Raw genomic sequence first — 24,441 nt, forward strand, 5'->3', positions numbered from 1 at the left:
GATAACAAACATTCTGACCAAGTTTTATGCAGACAGAATAAAAATATGTAAACAAGCTTATTCTTTAATTTGACCTTGTGACGTAGGTTTGACCCCACATGACCCAGGTAAAAATTCATCCAATATTTCATGCAGACAAACATTCTGATCAAGATCATGCGCATCAAATGAACAAGAGTGTTATCCAGCTTTTCCTTTGATTTGACCGGTTGACCTAGTTTTTGATCCATATGACCCAGTTTCAAACTTGGCCTAGGAATCATCAAGATAAACATTCTGACCAGGTTTCATGAAGATAGGGTCATAAATGTGGCCTCTAAAGTGTTAATCAGCTTATAATTTGATCTGACCGTGTGACCTTCTTTTTGATCCAATATAACCCAGTTTCAAACTTGGCCAAAAGATCATCAAGATAAACATTCTGACCAAGTTTCATGAAGATAAAAGTCATAAATGTGGCCTATTGGTTATTAACAAGCTTTTCCTTTGATTAGACCTGACGACCTAGCTTTTGACCCGACATGAACCAGTTTCACTCCAGGCCTAGAGATCATCAAGATCTGTGCAAGTTGATATAAAATCCAAGCATAAATGAAACCTCTATATGGCTGGAAGGGCCAAAGTAGAAAACTCTAGAACCCATAATGGAATCTAGCCGGTTTTCGTAAGGAGCAGAGATCTTATTGTGACTTAAGTTGTGTATAAGTGTTGTTAAAATCAAATATACAAATGTAACTTCTATTGTGTTCACAAGGTAAAAATTAACATGAGGAAGCCACCCAGCTGGCTTACGGAAGGTCGGTGGTTCTACCCAGGTGCCCGCTCGTGATGAAATAGTGCACGGAGGGGCACCTGGGGTCTTCCTCCACCATTGAAGCTGGGAAGTCGCCATATGACCTAAAAATGTGTCGGTGCGACGTTAAACCCAACAAAATAAATAAATAAATAAAAATTAACAAATTTTGGCTCTTTCAAGGGTCATTCAGGGCCGTAACTCGGGAACCAGTGATTGAATCTGACAGATTCATCATGGAATCACAGATTTAATGTAGTTGAAGATATCTTGCAAGTTTGTACCAGATCAAACCATAAATGAAGTCTCAATATTGCTGCAAAAGCCAAATGAGCAAATCTTGGCCATTTCACTCTAGAACCCATAACGGGATCTGGCCAGTTTTTGAAGGGATCCGAGATATTATACCAATACAAGTTGTGTGCAAGTTTGATTAAAGTTGATTGTCTCTATCGTGTTCACAAGACAAAATAGCAAATGTTGGCCCTTTAAGGGGCCATAACTCTGGAACCCATAATGAGATCTGGTAAGTTGTCGAATGAACCAATACAAGTTGTGTACAAGTTTGATTAAAGTTGATTGCAAAATGTGGTCTCTATCGTGTCCACAAGCCAAAAACAGCCAATTTTGGCCCTTTAAGGGGCATAACTCTGAAACCCATGATGGGATCTGCCAGGTTTCGAAAAGAACCGAGATATTATGTCAATACAAGTAGTGTGCAAGTCTGATTAGAATTGATTGCAAAGTGTTCACAAGAAAGTTTGAACGGATGGGCGACGGACGGACGGACGAACTGACGGACAAAGCCGCAACTAAATGCTCACCTTTCGGGAAGCATAAAAATAAAGAATAGTGCATACACATTTTAGAGTGGGGCCGAATAAACGCAAATAACATTCGCAGCCTGGTGCGATCTGTCACGTGAGCTATGTCTAACTACTATTTTTAGTATCTACTTTTACTTTGACCAGCATGTCGTAAACAAACCATGGGTAAATGTCTGAATAAAATAGTCGGTTTTGTTCCCACGAATACCTATGTTTATCGTTGATGGAGCCTCTATAAACTACAAGAAAGCTGCAGGTCAGTACTGCCGCATGCACACAACACAACTACGGACAAGATCGGATGGCTATGGTGTCATGTTTTGGCGACATTGAGTACAATTTACATTTTTTTTTTTGCATTTTTTCGCAGTGACTTAATTTCATGGTTAGGCTGAACCACGAAATCTACGAAATTTTATCCCCAACGAATAATGATGATTTCAGTATACTGAGAAGAGAGGTAAACAGCCCTTATAAGTACAATACTGGTATGCGGATCCATTTAGACAGGTCACACTTTGGTATAACTTTAAAATTCTATCTAATATCATATTTTTTGTGACGTAATATAGTGTCAGGTATTCTTTTAAAGTTTTGTTGACAGTTTCTTGGGATGAGATGAAACAATTATGCCTAGAGGTCTTATTCTTGTCTCTTCTAATTTTTTTAGAGTCACTGTTTTGCATAAATGAAAAAGAGAATTAGAAACAGACAACATATGATCAAAATACTTAAAACAATGTGAGAACAAGAGGACCATGATGGTCCTGAATCGCTCACCTGTCCCCACATGACCCAGTTTTGAACTGAGTATGACGTCGTTTTTTCTATTATTTTTTAGCTAATGTGTCCCTCAGTTTTGAAATGACCAAGATATCATCAAGATAAAAATTCTGACCAATTTTCATGAAGGTTCATTGAAGAATATGGCCTCTAGGCAAGTCAAAAGGTTTTTCTATTATTTGACCTAATGACCTAGTTTTGAAAGGCACGTAACCCAGTTTTAAACTTGAGCAAGATATTACCAAGGTAAACATTCTCACCAATTTTCATGAAGATCTCATGAAAAATATGGCATCTAGAGAGGTCAAATTTTTTTTCTATTATTTGAGCTAATGACCTAGGTTTTAAAGGCACGTAACCCAGTTTTTAATCTGACCTAGATATCATTAAGATGAAGATTCTCACCAATTTTCATGAAGATCTCATGAAAAATATGGCATCTAGAGAGGTCTCAAAGTTTTACTATTTTTATAACTACTGACCTTGTTTTGACCGCATGTGATCCAGTTTCAAACTTTACCTAGATATCATCAAGGTGAACATTCAGACCAATTTTCACGGAGATCCATTGAAAAATATTGTCTCTAGAGAGGTCAAAATGTTTTTCCTTTTTTAGATCTACTGAACTAGTTTTTAACCGCAGATGACCCAGTCTAAAACTTGAACTAGACATCATCAAGATAAACAATCAGGCAAATTTTCAGACAGATACCTTAAAAATGTGGACTCTAGAGAGGTCACAAGGTTTTTCTATTATTTGACCTAGTTATTTAAGGCATGTGACCCGGTTTCAATCTTGATCTAGACATCACCAACCTGAACATTCTGACTAACTTTCATGAAGATCCATTCAAAGGTATGGCCACTAGACAGGTCACAAGGTTTTTCTATTTTTAGACCTACTATTTTTGACCGCAGTTAATCCAGTTCAGAACTTGATCTAGAAATTATCAAGATGAACATTCCGACCAACTTTCATACAGACTCCATGAAAAATATGGCCTTTAGAGAATTCACAAGGTTTTTGTACTATTTGACCTACTGACCTAGTTTTGGAGGCACGTAACCCAGTTTCAAACTTGACCTAGATATCATCAACGTGAACATTCTTACCAAACTTCATGAAGATCTATTGAAAAGTATGGCCTCTAGAGAGGTCACAACGTTTTTCTATTTTTAGATCTACTGAGCTAGTTTTGAACAGCACATGACCTAATTTCAATCCTGACCTAGATATTATTAAGATAAAGATTCTGACCAACTTTCATAAAGATATCATGAAAAATTTGACCTCTCGAGTTGTCACAAGCAAAAATTTACGGACGACGGTCGCTGCGCGATCACAAAAGCTGACCTTGTCACTTTGTGACATGTGAGCTAAAAATGAAAAGATCTTGAAAACTCATACTTCTCTTTATCACAGCCAGAACAAGTCATAAATAAGAAAAACAAATACCTCTGTCTACAGGTTTTAAAATTGTTTATGAAAATATTCTAAGTAAATATATTTCGTTTTTAAGGAAAAAATTCAAAAAAGTCCAAAGCCGTATAAAGCAATATAAGGACATAGTGCAATTTGCTAAATTGTCCTCTGTATACTATATACATTATTTGTGAAAACCTACCACAGCTAGCTATCGTGTCCTCTGACACAGCCGCAGTACTGTTCATTGTACCATATCCGCTAGAACTGTTGAGAGACGACTGACTGGCTCGTGTACTGTCTGAGTACAAACATTCCAGCGCTGCTGTGCTAGCCTCTAATTCCTTAATGGCAGATGTAAGCTGTATCAACAAATTCTGCTTTATGTAAAAGAAGCAAAATAACAAAATACAAATCTCTCGCTGTTTCAACATGTTCCTTATTTAGAAATACACTCAGGCCTGTGATTTAGTCCAAACCCAAAACCAGGAATAGTTACAGTTTAAAAACTTTCAACAGACTCATATAGGATACTTCTGGCAGGCGAAAGCCTGAAATTAGGTCATTTCTGAAAAATCCCTGGCCATTACATTATTACATATTCCAGTTGACATATCTAGAACAGCAAAATTTCAAAAATATCTTGTAAGAAAAATGAGTCAAAAGTATCATCAAAAGTACACAAGTATATTTGTTCCTGTGATGATGTACTTTTATGTATCTCACAAAATTCTGTTTATACATATAAAAATGTTAATAGTATAGATGTTTCAACTATGCTAGGATAAAGTTATTTTATCATAAACTTTTAACAAACCATTTTTACATTAAACATACATGTGATCATATACTGTAATTTTATTATTTTTTATCATTAGTTTGTGAACCAAAATTCAAAAGAAGACATAACATCCGAAATCCTTATTCTTGAGCCAACAAAAGTAGATAAGCTATCAGTCAAGAACAACTATACCGTAAATCCTTTATAACTGAGAACGATTTCATACATGCTGTTGAATTATTAATTTAGAAAATAAAGTTTAAATTACAACAACAGTCATTTGTTTATTCATTCTAGATAGCGAAATTACAAAAATTATTGTAAAGGTTTTAGAAAGTACAGTCATAATAAATGTCTGAAAACCAATTTAATCAGCCATTTTGTTTTACGTTGCCATGGAAACAAAATTGCTGCCATTCTGGTCAAATATTGAAATATTTATAAAACTCAGATACTGAAAATTCATTCATTGCCTTGAATGATTTAAGAAGACCTAGCAGACAAAACGATCATAAGAACAACATTGTATTTCCTTTTCAAAAGGAAAAAACAAACAAGTCAAAACATATATATATATAAAGGTTAATTACTCTCAAAAATGTCAAATTACAACAAAAGTAAAATATACCGCTCGAATCAAACCACTTTGTTGGGGCAGATATTCCACAATCCATTTTGCCTTTCTGCAAAACTTATCTCCAACCCAACCCAAAACTTGCTAATTTGATATGAAAACTGATATCTGGTAATTCACTTCTCATGATTATTTTTGCTTTTACAACGGTTTTTTTGGAAATTCATTTCATCTGATGAACTTAATTCATTATTTTTGAAACGAGAATTCAATAGAAATAGCTTATATATATGACACAAGCAGAATAATGAATGACGGTCTCAATGTTAGACTACAGTATTACAACAGACATTCTCACCACTTTATATTCACGGTAAAACTTCTGTGAACAAAACAAACATATTGTGACATTTTAAATATTAACTATGCTACAAAAACCATAAATAAATTTGCTAAATCTGAGATTATCTCAAGTCTATAGTCAAATAGCTGCCTGTTAAACCCAATACGGGAAACAAAGGGAAAGGGTGAAATATTATTGTGCAACTGTCTATACTAGACTTCAAATCCTATGCAAATCGTAGAATATCATTCAGCTGAATTAAACTTTATTTATTTATTGATTTTTTATTTTATAGACAATCCATAAGAATATGTAATAACACTTTTCAAATAAACCACTAAAGGTTCTCTACAACAACAAGTAAGGTGACAACCTCAACTACTTTATCTAACAATGGAAAATTTTCTTATATAACACAATCAATTGGGTATTGCCCAAGCAAGAGCTTGAGTTACTAAGAATGCAGTCTCCGTTCGTCTTAAGACATCAATTCCCATCTCAAATTTTAATTTTACATGTCTAGTAGTGTAATGATTCAAAGCTATTTAATTAATTATAGTACTGGCAGATAAATTACCAGGCATTTATTACTATGCATATGGCTCTCTTACACGTTTGCAGACAAACTGAATACAGCATTGCTAAACTCTACTGTGATACCACTGTTACTGACTATAATACTATTAGATTTGCCACAGTTAAATAAATGATTTTTTTTTGGATAAAACACTTCAACTTTTTTTCAGTAAAAACCACACAAAATAGGTTAAATGTACAACTCATAGTAATAAATTTATTTACTACTAAATCAAAGTTAGGACACTATATCATGTATATGACAAGGGATTACTAGACAAAGTTTGGATAACTCACAACAGTTTTAGCGTGACCATTCAAGAAGGATCACTTCTAAGTATTCTAGTGTTTCAGTCACACACAAAATGGTAGGACAAAACTAACACTTCTATGATAAATGTATCGAAAAAGATGTTCCCATTTTTGGACACAAATGCTTAGTTTTGAAATTACAAAGTAAGGTTAAAAAATATTCATCATATTCATAGATTTTAATACTTATATTATCCTCCCATATCTTCCTTTCATTTCCTTTTATGGTATTGTTTTAAAATTAGTTCAGACTAACAAAGCCATCCATTCTATATCCACAATATAAGTTTGCAGTAAAAAGTGAATGGTGCTGATATCTCAAAAGAAAGCATGTCTCTTGCCTTAGATTTCCGACCGCCAGGAGTGAAATCGCCATGCAGAGCAGCAATGTAATTATCTAGGTCGCTTATAGCCTCGGTTAAGTCCATTCCATCAAACTGTGTGTTTCAAGGGTGAAAAAGCAAACAACAGTAGGTCAGACATAAGTTTTGATGAAACAATAGGTCATGCATAATTTTTGGTAAAAACAGAAGCTTACATGCAAAACGGTCAATTTTTAAAAACAGGTACCACTCACAGCTGATAGATCTTCAGGCAATTTTTTCCCTAAACCCCTGCTTCTATTAAAACAGCCATATATATCAGCGAAAAAGCATTTTTTTTATTATTTTCATGAAACTGCTACATGTCATAATATAGATCTGCTTATGAAATTATATAAAAATTGCTTCAGAATAAAGCATACAGATTTTAAAAAAAAAATTCTGACAAAATTTAACACCAAATAATTCTCAAGACATGCAACAGTTAACAAGTATCAGCTTATAGCTAGAACAAACTCCAGCCCCGATGCTGCATTTTCAGATATGGAAGTTTGAAAAATATTTTTTACAAGACGAGGAGAGTATATTAGCCGTGAGTGACAGTTCACTAAGCATTACATACACAATAAAGACTAAATGCAGAGCACACAAAAATGGTTTTTATAGTCATGCTATCAAGCATAGTAATCATGTAGTCTAGGTCAGTAATATATTAAAGACAAATTCATTTGTACTAACGTTAGATACATTCATGTTTGTTATGAAGTATTATATGCTAAAAGTTAAAATATCAGTAGTCTGTATGGAGATATGTTTCAAAAAATTAAAGGTAGGCCCCTACAGGGTTACTAAATGAACACTTATCTAAAGTTAATGCAAAAACTATCTATAGGTTTGTACACTGCAGTTTTCATTCCTATAGAAATGTTCTCCAGTTTCAGAGTTATCTTTCTTCTTAAACGTGGTTGACCAGGGTTCACCATTTCAGCATATAATTATTACCTGTCCACTTACATTGGGATTGACGGCATTTGGCTCGAAAGGTGGATCTCGAGTTGTTGGTGTTTTGTTTGTATCGCTATATCCAACCTGACCTTGCAGCTGGATGTTCAGTTCATTTAAATGTGTCTGTACCGATTGTTTATTACCTAAATACAAAGAAAACGTTTCATTATAAAGTCACAATAACCTATTGTTGTAAATACATCAAGTTATATTCTAACTAGACCTATCACTGAAGGTGATGAAAGTCCCATAACTGTGCAGAATATTTTTTCTGAAAGAACCTTATATGCACCATGCACAAGTAAGGTTGGTACTGATCACTTATGTGAAGTTTTATGAAATTGTGTGCAATGGTTCGGGAGATTAGGTGCGTACAAGATTGCATAAGCAATATAGTATGTCTATAGTACATTAACAAAAAACAAAGTCCTATAACTGTGCAGAATATTTTTATGAAAGAGCCTAACATGCACCAAGCACAACTAGGATTACTACTGATCACTTGTGTTAAGTTTCATTCAATTGTGGCATGGGGTCAGGAGATTAGGCGCGCACAAGATTGCATATGCAGACTCTATGTATATAGTACAATAAAAAAAACAAAGTCCCGTAACTCTGTAATTTTTTTCTGAAAGAACCTAACACGCACCATGCGCAATTACTGATCACTTATGTTTCATGAAATTGTGTCCAGGGGATGAGGAGAGATGATGCGCACAAGATTGCAGACTGAATGTATATAGTATAGTAACAAAAAACAAAGTACCGTAACTCAGCAAATTTAAATTTCGGAAGAACCTAACATGCACCATGCACAACTACTGTTACTGATCACTTGTGTGAAGTTTCATTAAATTGTGTCAAGGGGATGAGAAGAGTTGGTGCGCACAATATTGTGTCTACGGACGGACAGACGGACTGACGAAGGACAAAATGCGATCACAAAAGCTCACCGTGTCACTACGTGACAGGTGAGCTAAAACAACGTAGACTTTACCGCGCATTTCATGGAATGTATGATAACAGCCATCATTATTCCTATGGAGGTACTTGTAAATACCCGCACCTAAATGCATATTTCAGTTTTTCAATCATGTTTCTTTTTGGATTTAACGTCGCACCGACACATGGTAGGTCATATGGCGACTCTGGCTTTAATGGTGGAGGAAGACCCCAGGTGCCCCTCCGTGCATTATTTCATCACAAGCGGGCACCTGGGTAGAACTACGGACCTTCCGTAAGCCAGCTGGATGGCTTCCTTACATGAAGAATTCAACGTCCCGAGTGAGGCTTGAACACACCAATGATGTTTCTATTTCATTATACTGTGAATATGTGACTTAACATTTATGCGAGTTAAAGGACATGTCATTGAGTAGCTTCAGAGTAATCATGAAAAATGACCCTTTGTTTACATTTTGTTAGGTAATTTCTTTGTTGGCTTGAGCAGGCCAACGAAATAGATTTAAAAAAAAAAATCTAAAGATATTTTTCAGGACTGAAATGTTGCTGACTTGCCAAATATGGTATTTTAATTACATTCTGTTTACTGAATTTGTAGACTTGTAGATTTTTGAGAATTCTTATTCTCTTGTAATCCTGAAGAATGGCCCCAAGATGTGAAGACCTGATTTTAGCGGCCAGATAGGATTTTAGGGAAGAAATTGGTATTTCTGTATCAATTCGTTGACACTTGATTCATGTACTTTTAAAACATTACCAACCTGTAGTTTGAAATATATTGATAAGGTATAGGTTCTCCTCAAATTAAATTTAATGTTTAAGAAATAATAAATCTGTTCCTATATTTTATCAGTTAATAAAATATGGGCAGGAGTTTGGATGCGTAATAATTAAATCACGAGTGCGCAGCACGAGTGATTTAATTATTCGCATCCAAACGACTGCCCATGTTTTATTAATTGATAAAATTATTGGAACATATTTATTATTTCGATTCTAACAACGTAAATAATTCGCATTTTACAGTACTACATTTTCAGCGTAATTCGTCATTCGGGTCATATGCTGTTACAATTTACCCCCTATGGTTAGACAGTGTTGCATAGCCAATGGAACGTATATATATTTGTTTCTTTTTTATCAGAATTTTGAGAAGTTTTTATAAATTAGGAATCTAACAGCTCGCAAACTAATTATGAACAGAATCATCAAAATAGGCGAGTTGACCCTGTATTACGAGTGACGATATTAACTTTTATATGACGTCACATCAATATGACGTCATACTTTATGTCATACATTTATGACGTCACCGCTGAATCATAATTAAGCTAATTGAATTCGCTCGTAGAGATCAGAGCGTGTTTTATGGACCTACACATAGGTCAGTATGACTTTTTATTATATTTATGTTTTTGAAATGCTGTTTTCAACCGTTTGGCCCTGAAATAATTCGTATGTAATGGAACTGAAGTAGAATCTCTTATGTTACAATCATAGGGGGGTGAAATGTAACAGCCATCCATATTTTATCGTAGATTCATGTATAGGCGATTTCGCTATATGTTTATATAGCAATTGCTGCGGATCGTGTTAGAATAAAAGTTTGTTACTCGTTGTCAATAAGGTTTGTATAATTAAATAATTTATGAGCAGGATTGGCAGGAAACAACCTTGAGGTAGCCCGCAGTGTACATCAAACCAGCTTTTGTTAATTCTATTTCATTTTGTACAAGATGAGACACAGTGCTTCTATGACTTTAATGCTTTGAACATATTTCGTACATTTCCTCCACAGAATATTTCTATCAGTAAATTCCTGTTTTCCCGAAAATCAAGGAAAGCACAAAAACTCGACTTTTAAGTTTTTTTCTTTATCAATACTATTACTATGACATGGTCTACAGACTTTCTCTTCTTCTAGAAGCCATTTTGTTCATTAACAATTATATCGTTATTTTCTGCCAGTTTTGACAATTGGTCAATTATGATAGAAAAATATATCGTTTACATTGTACATGAAAGAGAAATGCATTTGTACCTCTGTAAGAGAACAGATATCTGGGATCTAAACTCGTACACGTTGGAATAGGAATAATAATAATAATAATGTTTGCCCCAGTTACGATCCCTATTAGAAACGCATCTCTTCTTAATTAATTAGTTTAATTTTGAAATAACTCCCCTTTGTTGATGTTAAAGTATTCAAAAGTGGGCTATACTTTTTGATTTGAATATAATTTCTAGTGTTACATTTGCATTTGATCAATATTTTGACATTTCTGCAATCTTAGCTAAAAGGCAAGTTACACATGTAGGACAATGTTCAGCTTCCAAATTCATTTATCCAAACCTATCCTGGTTCTGCAACAGAGAGAAGTAAAGGGAGGTAATAATAATTTGCTAATGAATATCAGCTAAATATGTATTTTACCATGTAAATCTTTGAAAAATATGATACAGAAGTTATTGTATTCATTTCTTTCATTATAGGCACAATGTGTGTATTTGTACTAAAATAGCTCTATCATAGCCTGGATAGCAGTGAAAAGCTAACATACAATATGCCGATGATGTTGTATTGTCTGCAGAAAATGAACATGATTTGCAATCTTTGCTGGATATGTCATCTGACTAATTAAAATCAATGTCAGTTGATTCTATAAAAAGTAAAACTCTTCCCTTCCGCTCTTGTTCATTTGATAGGTTTGCTTTTAGTTTTTATGCTGTGACAATAGAAAGAAACTATAGCGGATCGATACTTTCCTACGTATTCAGCTATTTTAAGAAAAAATGTGTGCCTCAGAACGCAAGTATGGCATTTGGGTTATTGACAGTCAAATCATAAGCTATGGGGTAAATACCATTTGCTATATTTGTAAAGGTGTATGAGTCGATGGTATTGCCTGTTACTTTAAAAGGAAGTGCCATTTGAGGTTACAAATCGCTTTCTTGCATTAATTGAGTATTTGTCTTTGATGGACAAAAATAACTATCCACTTTACATCGGTGGGGTATAACAAGATACAAGAATTATATTTTCATTTTCTTTAATATATATCTAACTGATATGTCAACGAAGTTTGATTCTATTTTCTATTTACATATAGTAAGTACTGTTTTGGCGACCCGTATTCATAACACATTTTGCCAATGAAAACGGTATGTTGTACCACCAGTAAACACTTCATATGTACAAATGGATAATTTTTGTTATAATGTTCAAAACAATCAATCACATGTATGCAGCATGGGAAATCCGTATTCAGACAATCTCTGAGAGACAGGGGCATTATTTTCCTTCTTACTAAATTTGCCTCACGGAGCCAGTAGATAGATTTCAAATCCCAAACAATTTAATTTTAGAACGTCAAAACAACTCATATAATGTAGAAAGGGGTTTAAGGAAGTAAAACTTAAAACTAAAGTCAATTTATTTATATCCGAATGTACAAAAATTCAATACTAAAAATTTTAATATAACCCTCAAGGGAGACGGCTTGTAATATCTGCGAGTCTTGTTTGACCCGTGACAATATATCAAACATGTCTAGTGTTTCAATACAGTAGACACTGAATATATGCATTCATCATTTGTCATCCCTAACACGGCTTGAAAATGAATATCAGATTTATCTAATGTAATGAAACCAAATATTTTTGCCTGGACTCAATACCATGTCAACATGCATTATAACATTGCAAAAAAGGTTATTTTTTTTTTTTTTATTTTGTATAACTTTTAGAAAATAACCAAATTTTAACACTAATTTTCACACGTAAAATTATTGCTTTTAGAAAATGTCAGAGATGAGCAATTTATTTCGAAATATTACAAGAGTATAGGACCTAGATGTAATGTGATTACAAATAATTTAAACAGTTACAAATGTGAAGTAATTATACAACATTATGTAAAACCTTTCCACAAATATGAAACCTTGTAGTTATAAATGTAAAAATGACGCTGGTCACATTTGTCATATTAAAAAAAAGAAAAAGAAGTCATAAATGTTTTGGCTAGTTGGGCAAATATTTGCATCATAGCATGCATGTGCAAGAGGAAAGCAGATATAATTGAAGAAATTTAAGAAGTTAAATTTTGGGCAAACATAAAAAGATATGAAAAAATACTCGTTTATATTCAACCATTTTCGTTACATACTTGCATAATTTGCATAATTATGTCTTGTTCTTTCGTAGCTAAAGACAATTTAAAATTTTAGACATCGCTTGTATTTTTCTTTTGTTTTAAACCGTCTTTTTCATAATATGAAGACAAACATGTTAACATTAAAGACCGAGCTCTTCAGGAGTGACCTTCTTCACCCTCTCCTCCCCACCTCCTTTCCATGAAAATATTGTAATAAAACAGCAATTTGGCAGCTATGGCTGGACAATTAAAGGCCCTGTCTAAGTAACAGTACTTTTTCAGTTTAAGCGGCAGTTTTATCAGCTTATGTTTTTAAGTTATTGTAATTTAGTGAATCTTTTAAAGCTTTTAAATACAAAGCTAAATAAATATTTCACATTTTAGAGAAACAGAATAATTATGGCGTAGGCTTTACTAGATTCACCATATACTGTACGTACTGCTACATTAAGTTAATAGTAAAAACACCCATCTTTAAGTTGTTGAAGTCGGCTGCCTAGCAACCTGAAGTTTGAGGCCGAGCAATGCTTTTGAAGTACATACGATAAATATGAAGAAAACTGTGGATACAATTTTTAACGCCAAGTAAAGCACAAAAGGAATGTTTCTTAAATGTGAAAATGTGCAACGCCGCCTATAAAAGAAATTAAAAAACATTCATGTTTTTGTTTTGTTAATTTATGATGAATGAATTACCTAAAAACAGTTTTCATATTTAAGTAATATTCTTGTTGTGCTTCATTGAGTTTTCACATTTGTATTCACAGTTTTCTTTTTATTCACCGTATATTCTAAATTATTATTTTACAATAATAAAACGAGTGTTCCGGGCCGCTAGAACACTAACTTCATGCCGCTAGGTCGCATATTCAGGCCCCTAGGTCGCAAGTTCAGGCCACTAGACCGCTAAATTCAGTAAGATAATTGATTATCTTTTGGTGTTAAATATTCAGTTGAATAGTTGCGGACGATATCAGACATTTCATGTAAATCAAAACAAACAAAACTCGAAAAGTCGGTTGAGAGCAAAAAGGTCGGTTTCTATCGTAAGTATGGTATTGGACAAAGGATATTGACTGGCTATATTCACAATTGTAGAAATTATAATAATGATACAAAATAGTCTAGGAGCTAGTCTAGGAGCATCCAATTCTTCATTCATAATTAACCTAGTGACATTTAACTAAATATTGTAAGCTAACTAAATTTGAAAAAAGAAAAAGTTTGCTTGTAAATATGCATGCCACTTTTCAAAGAAGTTTGGCAGGAAATTGTGACAAAAACTGTTAAATTGTTTATTAGAGGCGTTCCAGTGTAAATAACGATGTTTTACATTATGCCTTAAGCTACTAATCCAGCAAAAAAAATTTGACAGTGACGTCATTTTGTGAACAAACTATAAATAAGAATGGTATATCCCCAACGGATGTATACTTGTAATAGATAGAAATATGTCCTTATCAATTGAGGAATTCAAAGTAAGGTATGGTCCAATGGATGTGTTGGCTGCTTGTCACGCAGGCGATGCTAGTTCGAAACTTGCGGAAGTGAGGTGTATATTTTTTTGTAGCAAAAATATGATATACATGTAGTTGAAAAGGCCTGAAATGCTTCTTTTTTTGGAAAATTGCTTTTTCACGTGTTTTTTTGTTGTTGTTGCTTCTTTTGTTGGTGTTTTTTTATCAGTCATTTATTCTATTATATTTTACAATAAAAAGTTGAAAAAAAAAAAGAATAAAAAAAATTACCGCGCGGAAAAATGTTCCGCTGACCGGGTTTGAACTCAATACCTTCCAATTACTAGTACAGCACCGTTATCATCTGGGCTACGTATTCATGCAGGCTACAGGTAAAGAAATATAATGATAATCTTGTACAATATAAGGTAAACATTGGAATGTAAACACAATATGCGACGTCACTGTCACATATCCCTGGTCGGATAGTAATTCAAAATTGTATCTACTAAGTACTCCTGAGGAAAGAAATGCTTTGATTTAAGAAAAGAAAGGGGAGATGAGTTAATAAGTTTTAGACTTACAATCCTGGTTCATGAACTCTGAATCCGTCACACTGCCATCTCTTACCATCTTAACTTGTGTAAAACGAATGTACTTGCCTAAGAACACAGTTATTCTACTATATGTTCTATATAGACACTGGACACTACTGCATTTTTTCCATGCATTCCAACCCTACTAAAAATACCTGCATTCAACAGGCCTATTCAAAAGAAAAAAATCAAGCCACAATAAACATAGGGTTGACAGCTCTTTTTCCACCATTTTGAACAAAATCACATGCGCATGAACTATACTCTCTAGCTGACCGAAAACAGGCAAAACTGGCACTATCAAAAAGACATGTTATGCATATTCTGACATTCTCATTCTGTCAAATGTTACATGTACATACTATTTCATATCTTCTTTATTCAAGTATGCCATTTATTGCAGGTCTTTCTCTAAACAATTCACCAACATCCACCTTCAAACAGAGGAATTATTGTCCGCGTAACCACTACCTTATTTTTGTCAACAAAAGGCAAATAACTGTGAACTTATGCCAACTATATGTATTAAAATATCCGCTCCCGCTCTGAGAATAGATCAACTTAATTCTCCTTTGTTTCAGCAAATAAACAACATAGTATTTTAGTCTAATCTTAAGTTTCAAGGTTACTGCGAAAATGTGTTTTTGCATTTGTAGAAATATGTATTTTTACATTTGTGACCAGAACAGTAGTGAGAAAAGTAAGGTTACCGAGACTATTTGACCTTATTTTGATCCTTACCCTTGACCTAAACTGACCACTGCTGACCAATTTAAAAAACACAGGTTTTTACAAAGTTCGGCAGGTTACTTTAAATTGACAAAACCTTACCAATTAACAAAAAATGAGAACAAAATCTTAAGAAGCGTAGAAAATATTAAAAATAATAACTATAAAATGTACTACCTGAAATATTACTTCCGTATTCCTTATTTATATACTGGCTATCATACCGCAGCTAAACAGACGATTTATTATCGCATTTCTTTTATCAGCTGCTACTTGTAATGACACCTGTGTCGCAAAACTTTACATTAAACCAATATTTGTTTAAACTTGTTAACATTCATTTGATAAACTTGAAAATGACACCGGTGTCGTTAAAATTTAATCTACATTTCCAATATTGGAATTATTTAACCGTAGGATTGCTATACAATGATACGCATGGCACGGTGTTAGTTATGTGTAAAATAAGAAGTGATTATTTGTTCATTATGTTTTACATTGTTAATTTTATCAGTATTTGTTGAAACAGTTTATTGAGAATTACGCTGTAAACCATTTACACTTTATGATCTTACTATAGAACGTTTCGCAGACGTAAGTATTATTGGAAAAACAACAAACAGTTAAATTGCATTCCTTTTAAAATAAACATATATGTCAGTTTTTGTTGAAACAGTTTATTGAGACTTACGCTGTAATTCATGAAGGAATGTTAAAACCATTAAACGTATAGATTATGAAATAGGATTAAAGCTTTGAAATTTGATGGCACACGGTGTGTTTTCAATCAATATTATAAGTTAAACAGACGATTTATTGCATTCCTTTTAAAACAAGTGAATGAAGTATTGCCATGCAATACAAAGTCCCCTACTGCAAGGCACCTATTTTTCTTTACTGCAGTATAGCATAATGAACTGATATCTGACAATATTGTACTATATATACAGTATGCTAGAGGTGCGCGGTATTACCGGTAAACCGGTAACCGTGGTACCATCTTCCCGTGGTACGATACAGCGGTACCATCGGGGAATACCGGTATTTTATCAACATTATCCCTTCCTCTGTTTATTTTTAATTTACATTGTCTATGTAGCCTTCCGTAACAGCATTTGACACCATGCATGATTTTCCGATTTATATCTCTGGAATTCCCATGCTACTATTATTAGTTTCCAAAAATAACCACCCAATTGAACATGTATGATCGACCGCGTGATCCCCAATCAAAACCTTCGAAAACCTCCAGATTATTCCGTATAGATGGATGACGTCATGGGCGCACTTGTTTTTACCTCGAGTCTGAAGGCCTAAAAAACCGTTGTGGTTCTGGTAACATTGCCAAAATTGCTAGGTAGGGTAGGTCGGTTTTTATTATTATTTTTTTTTAATTTTTAAATCATTTTTTAGGTAAAGTGATTCATTTTTGAAAACCATTATATCTTGTAGTTTTTACTCAGTTTCAACTTAAATCCTAAGGTTTACAATGTATATTTGCTTTAAATGTTGTTGTGTCTTCTTCATTAGTCATTAGTTTAAATGAAACACTGACACTCCTGTGCGATAGTGTTGCATATTATAAAAAATACACTTACCTTTGACAAAAATAATAACTCCATGTATAAACATCGGACATTGAATAAAAATCAATTGCAAACAAAGCTATCCGCCAAAAAATGTTTACCCCACCCACTTGAAACAAACCTGCGTTCGTAGACATGCCGAATTTGCCAGACCGAACATTAAATATGAAATAAACAGTAATCTTGATTCCCCTTATCAGTATGCAGCTGTTGATAGATTTTTCTTGTATCCAGTATATTCTACATTGCTTTGGATTAAAAAATCCCGAAAAATAATTATTTTGAAAAGTGTCCCAAAAATATGGAAACAATATTCATCATTCAACCCACCTGTGTTTAAAGCGAAAAAAAACATTAACAATTATCGGTGGGGAAACCAAGAAAGCAACGTCATCAAAAAGCAGCGCAAATGAGCTGGCCGCACACAAATTTACGTCGATTCAGGTCAGAAAAGTCTTGTAACTTTTTTATTACTGCAGTTTTCGACTCGAGATGAAGAGCACCGTACCCGGTCTGGAGTATACTATTCTGCGGTAGTGTTCCATATTGTACGTATAGCTTGGTTTTTGCTCGAAAACGCGAAGAGTTGGCAAAGAGGGTATGAGCAGTACCACACTTTTGTCTAAGAAAGTGAGTTTTGACCGTATTTTCGTGAAATGAGGACATATTTGACGCTCATTTGATATCAGTGACGAGCATCTGACGATATTTTAATTCAAAACAAACAACATTATTAAAATGAGAACATCCACACTGACGACTTTGTCGGAGAACATCCACACTCTTAATTACCATTATTGCAGTTATGCTTCCTAAAATCTATGTCTTAGGCAGTCAAGCTACGTTGTTCAACAACAAATGTCGTCTATACATACAATCAGCAGTTCTAACCATTTACCGCGAGGCTATAGACCAGTTAAAATAGATCTGCCAAATCATATAGTAATGGCTGAGCACATGTTAGGCTAACATTAATCTCTGTGTATAGTGTGGCATAAGGACACGGTGTTAAGGTTGATTGCATTTTAGGAAAAACATTATTTTAAGATAACAAGACAAATTTGCATAAAAGTCCTGCAAACAAAGTTTAAAAGCATATAGAGGATTGGAATAGTTATTGTATTGTTATTTTGTTTATAACTATATCCATCCCAAAGTGCATAAAACACGAATAGTTAGTACTTTAACTAAATATTATAACTGTAAGATATTTAAATCTTATTTCAGCAAATGGAAGTCTCTTTCAAATATCAAATACAATCCAACCTTATACATAAAAAGGGCATTATCACTTAAGGTGATTATGCACATTTGATAAACCGGCAGAAAGGCATACAATGTATTATCATTACGTAGACTAAAGCATGGGTTCTGCATACGGAACCGAATTTCATTTATTGAATGGCAATCCCATGACAACAATATTATATTTCTAAAGATAAAACGTGATAATAAAATTGTTCGAACATTAAATAGTTCTAAATAGTGTCTTTAAATCAGCTTGAAATGCGCTGATCTCTTAAAATAAAGGCAACGTTTATAGCCTAGTGGTAGAGCGTCCGCTTCGAGCGCGCGAGGTCGTGGGTTCGATCCCCGGCCGCGTCATACCAAAGACGTGAAAAATGGTATTAGTAGCTCCCTTGCTTGGCGCTCAGCATTAAAAGGGAAACTGGCCTCTTCTCTCATACCCTCGTGGCGATTGATCCTATCAGTAATGAGGGGTCGAGAGTGAATAATATAGGTTGTAGAACTTCCTTCACAATCGACCTAAAATGAATTCTGTATAAACTAAAATAAAGGCACACGTAAGACCGTAGCTTATATTGTCGACTGAGAAGATTCATTAAAAGCTTCATTGGGGACAATTTACTTTTGAAAAGATGATTTCATATAGGCACGTATTACAAAAAGTTACTTAAGGTCAAAACATTTTGTTAAGCAGAAAAATCACATGACACTATCAATTTACATTTGCCAAAAGTTGCAAGTTTATTCTATAACTTGGAAAAAAATCGGAGTTTAATCAAATTTTAAATCAGTGAAGAAAAAAATGGATCCGAACTTGTAGAACTATCTTAGGCATCATACGTGAAAGATTTTCTCGCGAGGCCTTAAACTTTCGTCAGTATTTATACACCTTTCCACACTCCTCACATCCTTGGTTTTCTCTCTCCGCTGTGACTGTCTTAAGCGTTCCCACAGAGCAGGTTTTCCGGTTAGCCCCTAATATCGCACGTCAATCAAATGCTGATTTATTAAAATAAATTTCCCATAAGGACCATGTATGATAAGGGGTGTTTTGGGCCCCCAATTCATTTTTGTTTTTAAATGCATCATTAGATTATAAAATATGTCTATTTTCTTTATTTAGTTGCCAAATATCTAAATAAAGTCACTTTTTTTAAAAAAAATACTGATTTATATATACATGCGTCCAAGTGTGTGAATATTTGCTGTATAAGGGGGTATGCTTTAAAAAAGTGTCATATTGAAGTTATTACTTAACTTAAATTAGAAATTTACTTGATCATTCATTGCTAATATAGTGTGAAATTTATTTTGACATTTAGTATCCATTATAATACTTGGATAAGAAAAGAAATATAAAGGTAGATAACTCTTCTTCACTCAAAACAACGGGAAATTAAGGTAAAAATTAACTAAAATGCATATTTTTTTTCAAATTTCCACCATAAAGACACATCATGAAATGTTAATTGTTTTATATCTATTTACCATGTTTACCACGGTTACAGATTGATATCATGTGCATTTTTTAACAAGGCATCCATTATTTCTCCTCAATTACTCAAGTTTTGTTTGAGATATTAATAAAAAAGAAAGTCTATAGGTTAACTATAGTAAAACAAATGTGTTGGTGTCATATGGAGTATGTGGTGTTAAAATAAAAACAAGAGGACTATAAAGATCCCCGATTGCTCCCCTGAATTACACTGTTTGCTTGAACAATTTTGGTAGATGGCCATGCAAGGAAAATATTTGTCAAATTATTTTGAAATTTGGCATGTCTGTTCTGAGAAGATAGTTATAAAAGTTTCCACTAAATAAATATGGACAGGTATGGTGTAGAGGATAACATATGATAGAGACAATATAATTTTTTTTAAAAAGTTGACGGGATGGTTTTTAGCTCGACTTTTCGAAGAAAAAGTAGAGCTATTGCACTCTCCCCGGCGTCGGCGTCACCGTCGGTTAATTTTTTTTGATTAAGACAAATATCTCTGTTACTATCAAAGCTTTTGAGTTGAAAGTTTAAATACTTATTTACAATTAAAGTCTAAACCAGGAGAAACAATCCCCATTACTCTGATCTGATTTGAATTTTGACAGAATTATGCCCCTTTTTTACTTACAAGTTTTTGTTCAAGTTTTTGATAAAGTCAAATATCTCTATTACTATTAAAGCTTTTGACTTGATACTTGAAACTGTTGACGGACGGACCACTGAAAATGGATGACAGATAATGAGCGATCACAAAAGTTCACCAAGAGCCTTTGGCTAAGGTGAGCTAAGAAAGAGCCAAAATTCATGAAATACTGGTGCAAAAGTGATGTACCTTGTGTCATATGATGTGGGTGATGATGTGAAAGAACTACTTTAAGTTTGAATCAAATCTATTTAATAATAAGTGCAATAGAGTGAAATGCACCAAACATTAATCCGAGTGTCTAAGTAAAAAAGGCAGATAATTCATGAAATCCTGGTGCAAGAGTTATGGTCCTAGTATCATATGAAGTGAGTGATGTTATGGAACAACTATTTTAAGTTTGAATCAAAACCTCTTTGTAATAACAGAGATATAGTGAAAATGCATCGAAATGAACCTTAAATTCTAAGTTAAAGGGAAACATAATTCATGAAATATTGCTGCTAGAATTATGAACCTTTAGTCATATCATGTGGGTGATGATGTGGAACAACTTTTTTAAGTTTGAATCAAATCCATTTAGAAACAAGGCAGTCTGAAAGACAGCTAAATCCCCCGCCACTGCTATGGATAGTGAAAGGGTAAACATTTGACCTTAAGCAGTGACCTTGACCTTGAACTGACATGGCTGACTCATGAATTCTGCACAACGTCTTGATGAGGTGATCATTTGACCCAAGTTTGATGAAAATCCTTCAAGGGGTTTAGGAGATATAGAGTGGACAGGCTCAAACCTTTGACCCTCAGTTGTGACCTTGACCTTGAGTCGGCATGGCTGACTCATAAGTTCTGCACCTCGTCTTGATGAGGTGATCATTTGATCCAAGTTCTATAGAATTCCTTCAAGGGCTTTAGGAGATATAGAGCGGACACAAAATGAAGGCTCAAACCGTTGACCTTGAATTGTGACCTTGACCTTGAGCTGACAAGGCAGACTCGTGAGTTTGGCACATCGTCTTGATGAGGTGATCATTTGATCCAAGTTTTAAAGAATTCCTTCAAGGGTTTTAGGAGATATAGAACAGACACAAAATGGAAGGCTCAAACCTTTGACCTTGAATTGACAAGGCAGACTCGTGAGTTCTGCACATCGTCTTGATGAGGTGATCATTTGACCCAAGTTTCATGAAAATCCTTCAAGGGGTTTAGGAGATATGGAGCAGACACAAAAGTGTTACGGATTTATCATTTACAAAATTAGAATATCGACGGATTTGTATACAAACACACTCTCATTCGTTAATATCGACTTCTAGTCGATGAAAATACTTTGGTTTGTTTAAGAAATAAAATATCTCATCCAGTGATTTGTTGTTGAATAAATCATTGTTTGGAGTAAAGTTGTGAAGGAATTATAGCACGAGGGTACAGCCCGAGTGATATAATAATACGCATCTAACGACAAACAATGATTTATTCAAGAGCAAATCACTAAATGAGATTTATATTATTTTGATTTTAACACGTTACCAAGGATTTTTACGTACATCCTTGACGACATTCATTAAGTATTTGCCCATTTTCAAACGGTTTCTTTTCCAGCGCGCTGCTATGCCGTTTGATGCCATGACTGTAAAATTTTATCAAAGAATTTGGCTGATCTAATAGCCTCAGGTTACACATCACTGATTGCCAAACGTCCATGTTCATACCTGTCAAGTTTCCAAAATATGAATGAGTGAGATTTGTGCGAGTTGTGGCGCGCGACAAATGGAGGTGGGGGCAGGAGGGGTCTTTCCATCTCCCCCCCCCCCACGACACTCAAAGAATTTTTTTTCAAGTATATATGAAAAATGCATTCTGGTGCTTTCTGAGATCATTAATATGAATTCCATGTCCACTCTTTTTTGCCTTGCTTTAACACAGTCTATATGGAAAACACATGTGACCTGATTTTTTTATTTCATGATAGATCTACAAGAAACTTTATTTTTCTAAAAAACAAATAAAATTGATTATGCAAAGTTTATAACTGATTTTGTCAGTAAAACTGTAAAACTGTTTTGAGTTTTTATTACAGCCGTGATATCTATGGACCTAAATGTTTAATACAAACAAAACGTCTCACTGATCTACATATTCTACTTTCGATTTGAAATGTACTTTCGGTTTGAACCTGCACCGGAAAAACGGTTGTGCATACAATTTACTTCCTGCATAGTTTGCAGAAAGCAAAACTAGATCCATTGTTTGCTTTTAATTCTAAGCCAAGGAAATTCCAGTTCCCACGCGTTGTTTTATTTTGATGAATAATTCTTTTTTTTTGTTTTTGGCATCTTCATGTTTTTTTAGTGTCGGTCAAGGTCAAGTGCGCGAATGGTTCTAATAACAATGCAATGTCAACGAATAGCATAAATAGTAACCAGTCGGTCAGTACCGATGATTTACGTAATTGGCTCGTAGTCATTCGGAAATTAACGCATCAATTTGATTGGTACAATCTTTCTCGGGAAGCTTCGGTTAAAGCAAAAACTGGCCAGAACCAGTTTCGGCAGGTCTGTTACGTAATCAGTACATTAAAAATGACACTTGACATGAGTTTTCTGTTTATTGTTGTCTCATCCTGTCTTAAAATAACGATGCCAGATGGCAAATTAGAGAAAATAAGTGGTCCACAATTTTTTTTTGTCCGATTTTTTTAGAAAGCGTGGGAAAATGCTCCAAATTCGTTAAATCGTGATCAAACCTTGAATTCGTGAGAATCACGATTCAAGCGTCAGACTTGACAGGTATGCAAGTTATTTTGTAAAAAGTGATGTTATTCTAACGGCCTACACTTTAATTCTTAAAACACAAATTTATAAAATAAATTGATGAATGGAAAGCAGTTCATTAATTTTGACTTTTATTTCGAAATAAAATGGGTTAATTAAGAATGCTTAACTAGTGTTTTTCTAAAAGTTTTGATATACTAAAATATGAAACCTTAAGTATTTTAAAAAGGACTGTTCTATTTTTGAAAATCAAGTGAAAAAGTTGTTAAAATTTAAAAATTCCGATCCCACAAAGCATTATTTTTTCCGCCACCAGATTTTAATAATGAGTGACGACACTGCCATCATTGATTTCGGCATTACATGAATAATGCATTGATTTATTCGAGACAATTAAAACTAAACCTTTAGTATGTATGCACACATGATTTTGTTTGAAGACAAGTATTGATATCTTTAGTAAATGACAGGTATCATTACTTATTCATTAGGAAATCTATTACGGGACGGCTAGAAAATCCCCCGAGTATTTTATAGCTGACCAGACAGCTAGAATGCAGGCTAGGTATCCAGTTACTGGACAGCTAGACACTTCCAACATTAAAACAAGGTCTGAGAAGAATGTGCAACCAATCTTGGCTGGGACTCGAAGATAAACCTTGAATAAACGGACCATTTCAGAAATTCAAATACCCCCACCCCACCCCCGTCAGTAGTTCTTTAGAAAAAAGAACCCATCCTCTCGAAGACATATTTTCCTACCCTTCTACAACCCGGTTAACTCAAAATAATTCCCTAACCACTTCCCCGACAATACCCCTACTGGGTAATTCCAATTTCCAAAGACCCCCAATTCTAATTTATTTGTAAAATGCCCCCTCCCTTTTCTTTAAAACTGCTTCCACATTACACAAACAAAATGCACACTCCTCTTTCCCTCTAGAAACCTCCCTGTAAATGCTGGAATGTTCTGGAATAGCCAATTCTGATTAAATAGCTGCCTTACGCAAGTTCCTCTATTGTGTGACCAAGTTAGTACCGTGATATTTAGATC

At 34.1% G+C, this 24,441-nt stretch overlaps 1 protein-coding gene across 4 annotated transcripts in view; it reads right to left on the bottom strand.

Annotated features, from left to right (window-relative positions):
- The window catches only part of LOC128546638 (uncharacterized), a 40,951-nt gene that overhangs the window by 16,245 nt on the left and 265 nt on the right, over positions 1-24,441 (bottom strand). For 2 of the 4 annotated variants that reach the window (XM_053517640.1, XM_053517637.1), the window contains exons 2-3: positions 7,750-7,883; positions 4,029-6,849 (exon numbers count right to left, since the gene is read on the bottom strand). In XM_053517640.1, the coding sequence (XP_053373615.1) occupies positions 4,029-4,260 (232 nt within the window). In that variant the 5' untranslated portion in view covers positions 4,261-6,849; positions 7,750-7,883. Of the gene's footprint in view, positions 1-4,028; positions 6,850-7,737; positions 7,884-15,815; positions 15,931-24,441 lie in introns of those variants that run through there. The other 2 variants (XM_053517638.1, XM_053517639.1) reach the window with 2 other exon arrangements.

The sequence above is a fragment of the Mercenaria mercenaria genome, chromosome 11, assembly GCF_021730395.1.
Source record: "Mercenaria mercenaria strain notata chromosome 11, MADL_Memer_1, whole genome shotgun sequence".
Taxonomy (NCBI): Eukaryota; Metazoa; Mollusca; class Bivalvia; order Venerida; family Veneridae; genus Mercenaria; species Mercenaria mercenaria.